Source organism: Salmo salar, chromosome ssa11 (assembly GCF_905237065.1).
Source record: "Salmo salar chromosome ssa11, Ssal_v3.1, whole genome shotgun sequence".
Classification (NCBI taxonomy): Eukaryota; Metazoa; Chordata; class Actinopteri; order Salmoniformes; family Salmonidae; genus Salmo; species Salmo salar.
Window position 1 is genome coordinate 107,530,863 of NC_059452.1, and position 14,209 is coordinate 107,545,071.

A 14,209-nucleotide genomic window follows, 5' to 3' on the forward strand; every position below is an offset into this window, starting at 1 on the left:
AATCCTCTCTCTCTCTCTCTCTCTCTCTCTCTCTCTCTCTCTCTTTCTCTCTCACCTCAATTAAATTTAAGGGGTTTTATTGGCATGGGCAACATATCTTTACATTGCCAAAATAAGTGAAATAGTTTATCGAATTCAAATACTTTGTGTGTCTGTGTAATCTGAGGGAAATATGTGTCTCTAACATGGTCATACATTGGGCAGGAGGTTAGGAAGTGCAGCTCAGTTTCCACCTCATTTCATGGGCAGTGTGCACATAGCCTGTCTTCTCTTGAGAGCCAGGTCTGCCTACAGCGGCCCTTCTCAATAGCAAGGCCATGCTCACTGAGTCTGTACATAGTCAAAGATGTCCTTAAGTTTGGGTCAGTCACAGTGGTCAAGTATTCTGCCACTGTGTCCTCTCTGTTTAGGGCCAAAAAGCATTCTAGTTTGCTCTGTTTTTGTAAATTCTTTCCAATATGTCAAGTAATAATCTTTTTGTTTTCTCGTGGTTTGGTTGGGTCTAATTGTGTTGCTGGTTTGGGAATCGGAAATAGTTGGTGTTCTACGTTGTACACGGAGGATATTTTTGTAGAATTCTGCACGCAGAGTCTCAATTTGGTGTTTGTCCCATTTTCTGAATTCTTGGTTGGTGAGCAGGACCCCAGACCTCACAACCATAAAGGGAAATGGGTTCTATAACTGATTCAGGTATTTTTAGCCAGATCCTAATTGGTACAGTTGAAGTCGGATGTTTACATACACTAAGTTGACTGTGCCTTTAAACAGCTTGGAGAATTCCAGAAAATGGATGTCATGGCTTTAGAAGCTTCTGATAGGCTAATTGACATAATTTGAGTCAATTGGAGGTGTACCTGTGGATGTATTTCAAGGCCTACCTTCAAACTCAGTGCTTCTTTGCTTGACATCATGGGAAAATCAAAAGAAATCAGCCAAGACCTTAGAAAAGAAATGGTAAACCTCCACAAGTCTGGTTCATCCTTGGGAGCAATTTCCAAACGCCTGAAGGTACCACGTTCATCTGTACAAACAGTAGTACGCAAGTATAAACACCATGGGACCACGCAGCCGTCATACCGCTCAGGAAGGAGACGCGTTCTGTCTCCTAGAGATGAACGTACTTTGGTGCGAAAAGTGCAAATCAATCACAGAACAACAGCAAAGGACCTTGTGAAGATGCTGGAGGAAACAGGTACAAAAGTATCTATATCCACAGTTAAACGAGTCCTATATTGACATAACCTGAAAGGCCACTCAGCAAGGAAGAAGCCACTGCTCCAAAACTGCCATAAAAAAGCCAGACTACGGTTTGCAAATGCACATGTGGACAAAGATCGTACTTTTTGGAGAAATGTCCTCTGGTCTGATGAAACAAAAATAGAACTGTTTGGCCATAATGACCATCGTTATGTTTGGAGGAAAAAGAGGGAAGCTTGATAGCCGAAGAACACCATCCCAACCGTGAGGCACGGGGGTGGCAGTATCATGTTGTGGGGGTGTTTTGCTGCAGGAGGGACTGGTGCACTTCACAAAATAGATGCCATCATGAGGGAGGAAAATTATGTGGATATATTGAATCTCAAGACATCAGTCAGGAAGTTAAAGTTTGGTCGCAAATGGGTCTTCCAAATGGACAATGACCCCAAGCATACTTCCAAAGTAAAAAGAAATAAAAGCTGAAATAAATCTTTCTCTCTCTACTATTATTCTGACATTTCACATTCTTAAAATAAAGTGGTGATCCTAACTGACCTAAGACACGTCCTTTTTACTAGGATTAAATGTCAGGAATTGTGTAAAACTGAGTTTAAATCTATTTGGCTAAGGTGTATGTAATCTTCCGACTTCAACTGTATATAGAGAGGTATATAGAGAGGTATATAGGGAGGTATGTAGAGAGTTATACGGAGAGGTACAGTAGGAGGTACAGGCATGCAGGAAAGGCAGAGAGAGAAAAGTGGGGGGGTGGGGGGGGGTGAAAATCTGAGTCGTAGAGTAACAGGCAGGCAGGTGGTCATGGTACCCAGATGCCGTTGCTCAGATCTGGCCTGTGACTCATGCTATCTCTACAGGAACAGATGGTTAGACAGCAGAGAGAGAGAGAGAGGGGAGAAGAGAGGGAGAGATGAGAAGAGAGAGAGAGGGGAGAAGAGAGGGAGAGATGAGAAGAGAGAGAGAGATGAGAAGAGAGAGAGAGGGGAGACGAGAGAGAGAGAGAGAAAGAGAGATGGAGGGGGAAGAGGGAGAATGCGGGAGAGCAGAGAGAGACAAACACAAATAATTTCTACCCTTCTATATAAGATAATTATATCAGGTAATTACATAAGGCAACAGTACCTCTGTAGTACCTCATACAGAAGACGGGGAACATGCCAGGGACTCCAAACAGCATCTGACCTGCTACTGGCTGGATCGGCTCGTCCTTGCCTATTCATTACAGGGATAGACCTCATCCATCCACATGGACCTGCATTAGAGCTGTTACCAGCGTTAGAGCAGAATTTTCACTAGCCTGGGTCCAAAATCGGTGCCGTGCGATATATACGAAAAAACTACATTTCATATTTTCTACTAGCCTGGTATGAAAACGACTAACCTGGTCTGAAAAGCTTGATTTCCATGATTCTGGACTTGTATTAGAGCTGTCACCAGCATTAGAGTTGGCTGGAAGAAGGCAACATTAGAGCTGTCATCAGCGTTAGAGTTGGCTGGAAGGCAACATTAGAGCTGTCATCAGCATGAGAGTTGGCTGGAAGGCAACATTAGAGCTGTCATCAGCGTTAGAGTTGGCTGGAAGGCAACATTAGAGCTGTCATCAGCGTGAGAGTTGGCTGGAAGGCAACATTAGAGCTGTCATCAGCATTAGAGTTGGCTGGAAGAAGGCAACATTAGAGCTGTCATCAACGTGAGAGTTGGCTGGAAGGCAACATTAGAGCTGTCATCAGCATTAGAGTTGGCTGGAAGGCAACAGAGTTGTCACCAGCGTGAGAGTTGGCTGGAAGAAGGCCACATTAGAGCTGTCACCAGCGTTAGAGTTGGCTGGAAGGCAACATTAGAGCTGTCATCAACGTGAGAGTTGGCTGGAAGGCAACATTAGAGCTGTCATCAGCGTTAGAGTTGGCTGGAAGGCAACATTAGAGCTGTCATCAGCGTTAGAGATGGCTGGAAGGCAACAGAGCTGTCACCAGCGTTAGATTTGGCTGGAAGGCAACATTAGAGCTGTCACCAGCGTTAGAGTTGGCTGGAAGGCAACATTAGAGCTGTCATCAACGTGAGAGTTGGCTGGAAGGCAACATTAGAGCTGTCACCAGCGTTAGAGTTGGCTGGAAGGCAACATTAGAGCTGTCACCAGCGTTAGAGTTGGCTGGAAGGCAACATTAGAGCTGTCACCAGCGTTAGAGTTGGCTGGAAGGCAACATTAGAGCTGTCATCAGCGTTAGAGATGGCTGGAAGGCAACAGAGCTGTCACCAGCGTTAGAGTTGGCTGGAAGGCAACATTAGAGCTGTCACCAGCGTTAGAGTTGGCTGGAAGGCAACATTAGAGCTGTCACCAGCGTTAGAGTTGGCTGGAAGGCAACATTAGAGCTGTCATCAACGTTAGAGATGGCTGGAAGGCAACATTAGAGCTGTCATCAGCATTAGAGTTGGCTGGAAGGCAACAGAGTTGTCACCAGCGTGAGAGTTGGCTGGAAGAAGGCCACATTAGAGCTGTCACCAGCGTTAGAGTTGGCTGGAAGGCAACATTAGAGCTGTCATCAACGTGAGAGTTGGCTGGAAGGCAACATTAGAGCTGTCATCAGCGTTAGAGTTGGCTGGAAGGCAACATTAGAGCTGTCATCAGCGTTAGAGATGGCTGGAAGGCAACAGAGCTGTCACCAGCGTTAGATTTGGCTGGAAGGCAACATTAGAGCTGTCACCAGCGTTAGAGTTGGCTGGAAGGCAACATTAGAGCTGTCATCAACGTGAGAGTTGGCTGGAAGGCAACATTAGAGCTGTCACCAGCGTTAGAGTTGGCTGGAAGGCAACATTAGAGCTGTCACCAGCGTTAGAGTTGGCTGGAAGGCAACATTAGAGCTGTCACCAGCGTTAGAGTTGGCTGGAAGGCAACATTAGAGCTGTCATCAGCGTTAGAGATGGCTGGAAGGCAACAGAGCTGTCACCAGCGTTAGAGTTGGCTGGAAGGCAACATTAGAGCTGTCACCAGCGTTAGAGTTGGCTGGAAGGCAACATTAGAGCTGTCACCAGCGTTAGAGTTGGCTGGAAGGCAACATTAGAGCTGTCATCAACGTTAGAGATGGCTGGAAGGCAACATTAGAGCTGTCATCAGCGTTAGAGTTGGCTGGAAGGCAACATTAGAGCTGTCATCAGCGTGAGAGTTGGCTGGAAGGCAACATTAGAGCTGTCATCAGCATTAGAGTTGGCTGGAAGGCAACATTAGAGCTGTCATCAGCATTAGAGTTGGCTGGAAGGCAACATTAGAGCTGTCATCAGCGTTAGAGTTGGCTGGAAGGCAACATTAGAGCTGTCATCAACGTGAGAGTTGGCTGGAAGGCAACATTAGAGCTGTCATCAGCGTTAGAGTTGGCTTGAAGGCAACATTAGAGTTGTCATCAGCGTTAGAGTTGGCTGGAAGGCAACATTAGACCTATTGCCAACGTTAGAGTTGCTGGCCCATGTTGACTCCAATGCTTCGCACAGTTGTGTGAAGTTGGCTGGATGTCCTTTGGGTGGTGGACCATTCCTGATACACACGGGAAACTATTGAGCGTGAAAAAAAAAAAACTGCAGCGTTGCAGTTCTTGACACACTCAAACCGGTGCGCCTGGCACCTACTACCATTACCCCCCCCCCCCCCGTTCAATGGTACTGAAAATATTTTTGACTTGCCCAATTCACCCTCTGAATGACACACATTACACAATCTGTATCTCAATTGTCTCAAGCCTGAACAGTCCTTGTTTAACTTGTGTCCCCTCCCTCCTTTTCATCTACACTGATTAAAGTGGATTTAGAATAGCGTCCTCATGCTACAGAAGAAACAGTACTCCCCCGCCTACGTAGCATAGAGCCTGAGGAAAGACACTAAACTGGCTGAGACGTTAAAGAATGACGTGGACGGACTCTTACAATCTAGCTACATCAAGAAGCATTAGACCATTACGACCTTTAAAATGGATTCAATTGAGATGTTTTGTTTTGTCACTGGCACATAACACGCTATAATGTCAAAGTGGAATTACGTTTCTCAACATTTTTTATTTATTTAATAAAACATTTTTAAAAAGCTGAAATGTCTTGATTCAATAAGTATTCAACCCCTTTGTGATGGCAAACCTAAATAAGGAGTAAAAATGTGCTGAACAAGTCACATAATATGTTGCATCTATTCACTCTGTGTGCAATAATAGTGTGTAACATAATTTATCAAGCATGCGTGGGATCATTTCCACATGAAGTGTGAGATTGATCTGTATGATCGTTTGCTTGAGAGTGTGCGTAAATGTACTCGCAGCCATGACCATGTGTATGCACAGTGCCAAGTGGTGGAATGAGGGAACTGTTTGTCAAGCGTAGATCGGTGGAAAATATATGTTGAAAATGTGTGAAATTGTGAGAGTAGGCCTAATAATTAAATTATTTTTTCGATTTAATTGCATTTCCATTGTGAATTCATGCAACATATCTTGACAGGATATATATATATATATATATATAATAAATAATGTGACCACATCAGTGCATTTGTTACGATAATAATCCATATAAAGTACAGTAAGTTGTTAAATTAGAGTGAAGGAGAGAGACCTACTTTAGAAAGGCAAACACATTCCTTTCAGGAGAACATCAAAGTGCTATCAACCCACAGTTTTTTTGCAACGGCTTGCCAATGGACATTATATATATATATATATATATATATATATATACATACTATGTATTATATAGGATTTATTAGGGCACAAGGCAAGACCCAGATGCAGGCATGGGAGGCAGATGGTTTGAGTCTTTGATAATTATTATAATCCAAAAAGGAGTAGGCAAGAGAATGGTAGTGAACAGGCAAAAGGTCAAAACCAGTTCAGAGTCCAGGAGGTACAGTGTGGCAGGTAGGTTCGAGGTCAGGGTAGGCAGAAAGGTCAGGCAGGCAGGTACAGAGTCCAGAAAACAGGCAAAAGGTCAAAACCAGATCAGAGTCCAGGAGGTACAGTGTGGCAGGTAGGCTCGAGGTCAGGGTAGGCAGAAAGGTCAGGCAGGCAGGTACAGAGTCCAGTAAACAGGCAAAAGGTCAAAACCGGGAGGACTAGTAAAAGAGAATAGAAAAGGCAGGAGCACTTGAAAAACACGCTGGTTGACTTGGAAACATACAAGACGAACTGGCACAGAGAGACAGGAAACACAGGGATATATACACCAAGTGATAACAAGCGACACCTGGAGGGGGTGGAGACAATCACAAGGACAGGTGAAACTGATCAGGGTGTGACAGGCATCTCACATCCCTCGATGAACCAATATGTTGAATGCAATCATCAGCAAAACTAACCGTAACATACACTTTCCATACAAGCTGCTGAATGTGGTGATCAGGTGGAATGCACGACTCGTTCATTCTGCAGAACAGTAATGTTGGTCTGTGCGCCTACAGGAGAGATCTGGATGGCTTTTTGGTGAGTGTGGCCTGCTCATTTGAAGTATATTTACCAATTGTTGTGGAAATTCCATTCCGTAAGGAAGAGATACTGTAGATTCTTCAAACAACAACTTTAAGATTTGCAAAAATGTAGCTGTTAACAATCACTCAATAGTGCAGAGATAAAATCCCAACAAACAGAGTTGGCTCTCAGCTTTTATAGAAAGTACGACCTCTTTTGTCTATGTGGCAGTTTAGCAGATGTGTGGAAACAGGGGGCAGAACATGGTGTGTAAAAGGTGATTAGCTTCACTGTGCAGATTAACCTGTTATGGCTAGGGGGCAGTATTTTCACGGCTGGATAAAAAACGTACCCGATTTAATCTGGTTACTACTCCTGCCCAGTAACTAGAATATGCATATAATTATTGGCTTTGGATAGAAAACACTCCAAATTTTCTAAAACTGTTTGAATGGTGTCTGTGAGTATAACAGAACTCATATGGCAGGCAAAAAACTGAGAAGATTTCATGCAGGAAGTGGCCTGTCTGACAAGGTGTCGTTCTTCTTGTCTCTGTTTATTGAAGAGTGGGGATCTTAGCTGTCCCGTGACACTTCCTACGGCTGCCATAGGGTCTCAGAAGGCGGTAAAAAGCTGAATCGTGGCTTTGCAGGGTCTGGCTGAAAAAAAGTAGCGCGTTTGGGTAGTGGCTGGTTACAGTACTGTGAGACTCAGGCTCGTGCCCGCGTCGACCGAAAGCTTTGTTTACTTTCCTCTGTTTAGCTAAATGGACATTCCCGGTCGGAATATTATCGCTTTTTTACGAGAAAAATGGCATAAAAATGTATTTTAAACAGCGGTTGACATGCTTCAAAGTACGGTAATGGAATATTTAGATTTTTTTTGTCACGAATTGCGCCATGCGCACGACCCTTATTTACCCTTTCAGATAGTGTCTGGAACGCACGAACAAAACGCCGCAATTTGGATATAACGATGGATTATTTTGGACCAAACCAACATTTGTTATTGAAGTAGCAGTCCTGGGAGTACATTCTGACGAAGACAACAAAAGGTAATCAAACTTTTATAATAGTAAATCTGATATTGGTGAGTGCTAAACTTGCCGGGTGTCTAAATAGCTAGCCCGTGATGCCGGGCTATGTACTTAGAATATTGCAAAATGTGCTTTCACCAAAAAGCTATTTTAAAATCGGACATATCGAGTGCATAGAGGAGTTCTGTATCTATAATTCTTAAAATAATTGTTATGCTTTTTGTGAACGTTTATCGTGAGTAATTTAGTAAATTGTTAGCAAATTCCTCCGGAAGTTTGCGGGGGGTATGCTAGTTCTGAACGTCACATGCTAATGTAAAAAGCTGTTTTTTGATATAAATATGAACTTGATTGAACAAAACATGCATGTATTGTATAACATAATGTCCTAGGTGTGTCATCTGATGAAGATCATCAAAGGTTAGTGCTGCATTTAGCTGTCTTCTGGGTTTTTGTGACATTATATGCTAGCTTGAAAAATGGGTGTCTGATTATTTCTGGCTTTCTCGCTGTAAAGCCTTTTTGAAATCGGACAGTGTGGTTAGATAAAGGAGAGTCTTGTCTTTAAAATGCTGTGAAATAGTGATATGTTTGAAAAATTGAAGTTTTTGTATTTGAGGAATTTGTAATTCGCGCCACGCCTATCATTGGATATTGGAGCAGGTGTTCCGCTAGCGGAACGTCTAGATGTAAGAGGTTAAGACAGCTCACATTGCCACCGTTGTCTGTTCCTTCTTGCAAGTTTCCACACAGCCAAGTTCTTGTAGAATGCCACTAACTGCGGTCGCACCCAAACTGCTCTTGTCAGTACGCCCAAACTTATGACTAAGTCACACAAGACCAGTTTGTATCAGCAGAAAAACAGTCATAGCATGTCTATTAATACATTTTCCACCACGTTTCCTCCCCTTTGAGACTGAGTCTCAACCTAATAGAAAATTACTTACAAGCATTTTCATCAAACAAGCCTGATGGGAAAAGAGGGAAAAGGAAAAACGTTCTTACAATTAAATGACCTCCATTGTCATTCAGTTTCAACCCTTCACATAGTGCAATTCATTCTCAGAGGGGGAAAGGAACATATGAATTCAACATCGGTAAATGCTTCATCACCACACACAAAGCATTCGCTTTGGTTTGAGGTTTGTTTGTGAGACCACTGCTGAGCTCTTTCAGATGTTCCACTACACTAGTCAAGTTACCCTTCGGGTACGAATGTACAGCAATTTTATTTGCCCAACTAGGACTAAACATTTTTTTTTAATTAAATGTAATTTGAGTCAGTATGTTTTTATTTTATTATTGTTATTTATATTTTTTTTACCAGAATTTTGGAAATTCTCTCGCGACCCCATTTTCATATTTGGCGACCCCTAGTTTGGGATCCAATGGATTGACTTTAGAAGTGTCGCGTCTACATTACCTATAAAGGACTCAATAATAATCACTATATTTTCTGTTGTAATGATGTGCAAATAGTTAGAGTACAAAAGGGAAAATAAATGAACACACCCTGTAAACATTCACAGTGCAGGGTGGAAAAGGTATGTGAACCCTGAAGCCTGATTTAATAACTGGTTGACCCTCCTTTGGCAGCAATAACCTCAACCAAAAGACCTGCAAAACGGTCAGGAGGAATTTTGGACCATACCTCTTTACAAAACTGTTTCAGTTCAGCAATGCTCTTGGCATGTCTGGTGTGAACTGCTCTCTTGAGGTCATGCCACAGCATCTCAATCGTGTTGAAATCAGGAACCTGACTAGGCCACTCCAGAAGGCGTATTTTCTTCTGTTGAAGCCATTCTGTCGTTGATTTACTTCTGTGTGTTGGGTCGTTGTCCTGTTGCATCAACCAACTTCTCTTGAGCTTCAATTGGCGGACAGATAGCCTAACATTCTCCTGCAAAATGTTGTGATAAACTTGGGATTCATTTTTCCGTCAATGATACCAAGCTGTCCAGGCCCTTAGGCAGCAAAGCAGCCTCAAACCATGATGCTCCCTTCACCATACTTTACAGTTGGGATGAGGTTTTGATGTTGGTGTGCTGTACCTTTTTTTCTCCACACACATTGTTGTGTGTTCCTTTCAAACAACTCAACTTTAGTTTCATCTGTCCACAGAATATTTTGCCAGTAGCGCTGTGGAACATCCTGGTGCACTTTTGCAAACTTCAATGTTTTTATTGGACAGCAGTGGCTTCTTCCATGGTGTCCTCCCATGAACACCATTCTTGTTTAGTGTTTTACGTATCGTAGACTTGTCAACAGAGATGTTAGCATGTTCCAGAGATTTCTGTAAGTCTTTCGCTGACACTCTAGGATTCTTCTTAACCTCATTGAGCAGTCTGTGCTGTGGTCTTGCAGTCATCTTTGCAGGACAGCCAGTCCTAAGGAGAGTAGCAACAGTGCTAAACTTTCTCCATTTATGGACAATTTGTCTTACTGTGGACTGATGAACATCAAGGCTTTTAGAGATACTTTTGTAACCCTTTCCAGCTTTATGCAATTCAACAATTCTTAATCTTAGGTCTTCTGAGATCTGTTTTGTTTGAGGCATTGTTCACATCAACCAATGCTTCTTGTGAATAGCAAACTCATATTTTGTGAGTGTGTTTTATACGGCAAGGAAGCTCTAACCAACATCTCCAATTTTATCTTATTGATTGGACTACAGGTTAGCTGACTCCTGACTCCAATTAGCTTTTGGAGAAGTCATTAGCCTAGGGGGTTCATATACTTTTCCCAACCCTACACTGTGAATGTTTAAATGATGTATTCAATATAGACAAGAAAAATACAATAATTTGTGTGTTATTCGATTAAGCACACTATGTTTGTCTATTTTTGATCAGATCAAATGTGATGACCAATTTATGCAGAAATCCAGGTAATTCCAAAGGGTTCACATACTTTTTCTTGCCACTGTAGGTAGTATTTACAATGGTGTTTGTTCAGACACGGTAACAAGGAGATGTCGGGGTATCATCATCACTTGACTCGTTGCAGTCAAGCTTAGTTCGGCCCGCTGGTGCATGTTATCTTCTGTTAGTAGCATTTGAAGACATTCTGCGGTAACCTGCAGGAGCGGGTTAAGTTCTGCCTGTTGGTTACAATCCCACCAGGTTTACTACATGTGTCACGTCCTGACCATAGTAAGTTGTTATTTTCTATGGCAGAGTAGGTCAGGACGTGACTGGGGGTGTTTGTTCTATGTTTTCTATTTCTATGTTTAAGTTCTAGTTTGTCTATTTCTATGTTGGGATTGTTTGGGGGTTGATCTCTAATTGGAGGCAGCTGATCCTCGTTGCCTCTGATTAGAGATCATATTTAAGTAGGGGTTTTTCTCTTCCTGTTTTGTGGGTGATTATCTTTTGAATAGTGTGTTGTCCTCTCTGCGTCACGGTTTGTTGCGTTTTGTATTTTCAAGTATTTGGTGTTTTGCAACGTTTCACAATAAATATAAGTATGTGGAAACCACGAACACTCTGTATTTTGGTCTGATCCTTCGAACTGCTGTGACAACATGTGACTGTTTAGTCTGAGATGTGGTCGTTGTCTACTTACATGACAATGTCTACTACAACATAGTCCAATATATCGTTGTCTTCTTGCATGACAAACAAACAGAACTAAATGATTTCCTAATTAACACTGGAAGGACGCTCAACGCACACACACACACACACACACACACACACACACACACAGAGAGAGAAGGGAAACAGCAAAGTGAATTCCTTCTTCTCCCCCAGAGACCTTCAATTCAATATTGGTGCAACTTCAACTATGCTGACAGTTGGAAAGTAATGAAGACGAATACAGTGATATTCTGATGAAACCACTTCCTACAGCTCTGTGTGTGTGTGTGTGTGTGTGTGTGTGTGTGTGTGTGTGTGTGTGTGTGTGTGTGTGTGTGTGATTAAAGCCAGCTCGTTTAGTTTACTGGACAGTAGTCCCACATGATCTGATTGGCAAGGCTACTGATTTCTCCCAGAATTACCCATAAGGCTGTGTGTCAAGGACATGCTCTCTGTGTGTGTGTGTGTGTGTGTGTGTGTGTGTGTGTGTGTGTGTGTGTGTGTGTGGTTTCAATGGCTTAACAGCTGGCTACCAACAATGAAGAGGGTTAGGTAACAGCTTCTCAACACCTCTCCTTAAAATAGAATCTACCCCGCGTTGAATCAGGTGCACTACTTGGCTGGGGAGGTTTTTGCCTGGTGGGGCTTTACATGACTCATCGCGTTCTAATCTCCTACACATTGGTGCGGCTGGCTTTCGGGTTAAGCGGGGCGGGTGTTAAGAAGCACGGTTTGGAGAGGGAGAGAGGGAGAGAGGGAGAGAGGGAGAGAGGGAGAGAGAGAGAGAGAGAGAGAGAGAGAGAGAGAGAGAGAGAGAGAGAGAGAGAGAGAGAGAGAGAGATCCCCTTAACTCTGATAAACTGTGTGTGATTGTGTCCTCTGTTTTCTCCAGGGCCCAGTGTGTGTGTGGACCCTCCCCTCTACAGAGTGACCAGCCCCCCCTGTACAGACCCCCAGAGAGGAGGGGGACCCCCAAACTATACCACCCGTAGCCTACAGCCCCCATCTACCCCGGCCCTGCCTCGAAGATACCTGCCTGCTCAGCCCAGAGGGTCACCTATTGGTGAGGAATGCACAGGCTCATATGGCACACAATAACTACACAGTACACATTAACTATATAGTACACAATAACTATATAGTACACAATAACTAAACTGTACACATTAACTATATAGTACACATTAACTACACAGTATACATTAACTACACAGAATACATTAACTACAGAGTATACATTAACTACACAGTATACATTAACTATATAGTACACAATAACTACACAGTACACATTAACTACACAGTATACATTAACTACACAGTATACATTAACTATACAGTACACAATAACTACACTGTACACATTAACTATATAGTACACATTAACTACACAGTATACATTAACTATATAGTACACATTAACTACACAGTACACATTAACTACACAGTATACATTAACTACACAGTATACATTAACTATATAGTACACAATAACTACACAGTACACATTAACTACACAGTATACATTAACTACACAGTATACATTAACTATACAGTACACAATAACTACACTGTACACATTAACTATATAGTACACATTAACTACACAGTATACATTAACTATATAGTACACATTAACTACACAGTACACATTAACTATACAGTACACATTAACCACACAGTATACATTAACTATATAGTACATATTATCTACACAGTATACATTAACTATATAGTACATATTATCTACACAGTACACATTAACTACACAGTACACATTAACTACACACAGTACACATTAACTACACAATATACATTAACTATACAGTACACATTAACTGTACACTACACATTAACCACACAGTATACATTAACCACATAATACACAAAATTACCACATTGTACACATGAACTATATAGTAAACATTAACTATACAGTACATATTAACTACATAGTATACATTAACTATATAGTACACATTAACTACACAGTATACATTAACTATATAGTACATATTATCTACACAGTACACATTAACTACACAGTACACATTAACCATATAGTACACATTAACCACATAGTACACAAAATTACCACATTGTACACATTAACCACACATAATACACAAAATAACCACATAGTACACAAAATTACCACATAGTACACATTAATACATAGTACACATTATATACACAGTACACATTAACTATATAGTACACATTATCTACACAGTACACATTAACTACACAGTACACATTAACTATATAGTACACATTAACTATATAGTACACATTAACTACACAGTACACATTAACTACACACAGTACACATTAACTACACAATATACATTAACTATACAGTACACATTAACTGTACAGTACACATTAACTACACAGTATACATCAACTATATAGTACACATTAACTACACAGTACACATTAACCACACAGTACACATTAACTGTACAGTGCATTTTAACCATTAACCTCATTGTAGTCCGGCTGTGATTTAATATGAAAAATGTATTCAACATTGTCCGTTATAACAAGGTGATTATTTAACTGGAGTTGAGTTCATTCAGGAATACATAAAGTAAACTCTCTTTATAACGCAAAAAGTTTCAACATAAATCACATCGCCGTATTACAACGAGGTTCATGGTAAATTTTGCACTTAAAGATAAAAAAAAAAAATGTAATCGCTTTGGTACGATTTTCAAAAGTATGTGGTTAATTTTTTTTAACTCTTAGTACTAAACTCCAAACTGGTCAGAATTGTAATGCAGCCAGTCTTTCATTCAAAACCCGACATGGTTCATTCATCTGGTTTGTAAACATCTCTCACCACACAACCATTGATTTAAAATATATGTTTATTGTCACATGTGTAATGACAACAGTTAATCCAGTAGCAAACTTTGTAAGATACGTGGCAGCATCAC

The 14,209-nt window shown here is 41.4% G+C and overlaps 1 protein-coding gene across 1 annotated transcript in view; it reads left to right on the forward strand.

Moving 5' to 3' along the window:
* mtus2a (microtubule associated tumor suppressor candidate 2a) overlaps positions 1-14,209 on the forward strand; it is a 160,594-nt gene that overhangs the window by 93,694 nt on the left and 52,691 nt on the right. Inside the window, exon 5 of the mRNA XM_045688911.1 lies at positions 12,160-12,330. Within this exon, the coding sequence (XP_045544867.1) occupies positions 12,160-12,330 (171 nt within the window). The remainder of the gene's footprint in view (positions 1-12,159; positions 12,331-14,209) is intronic.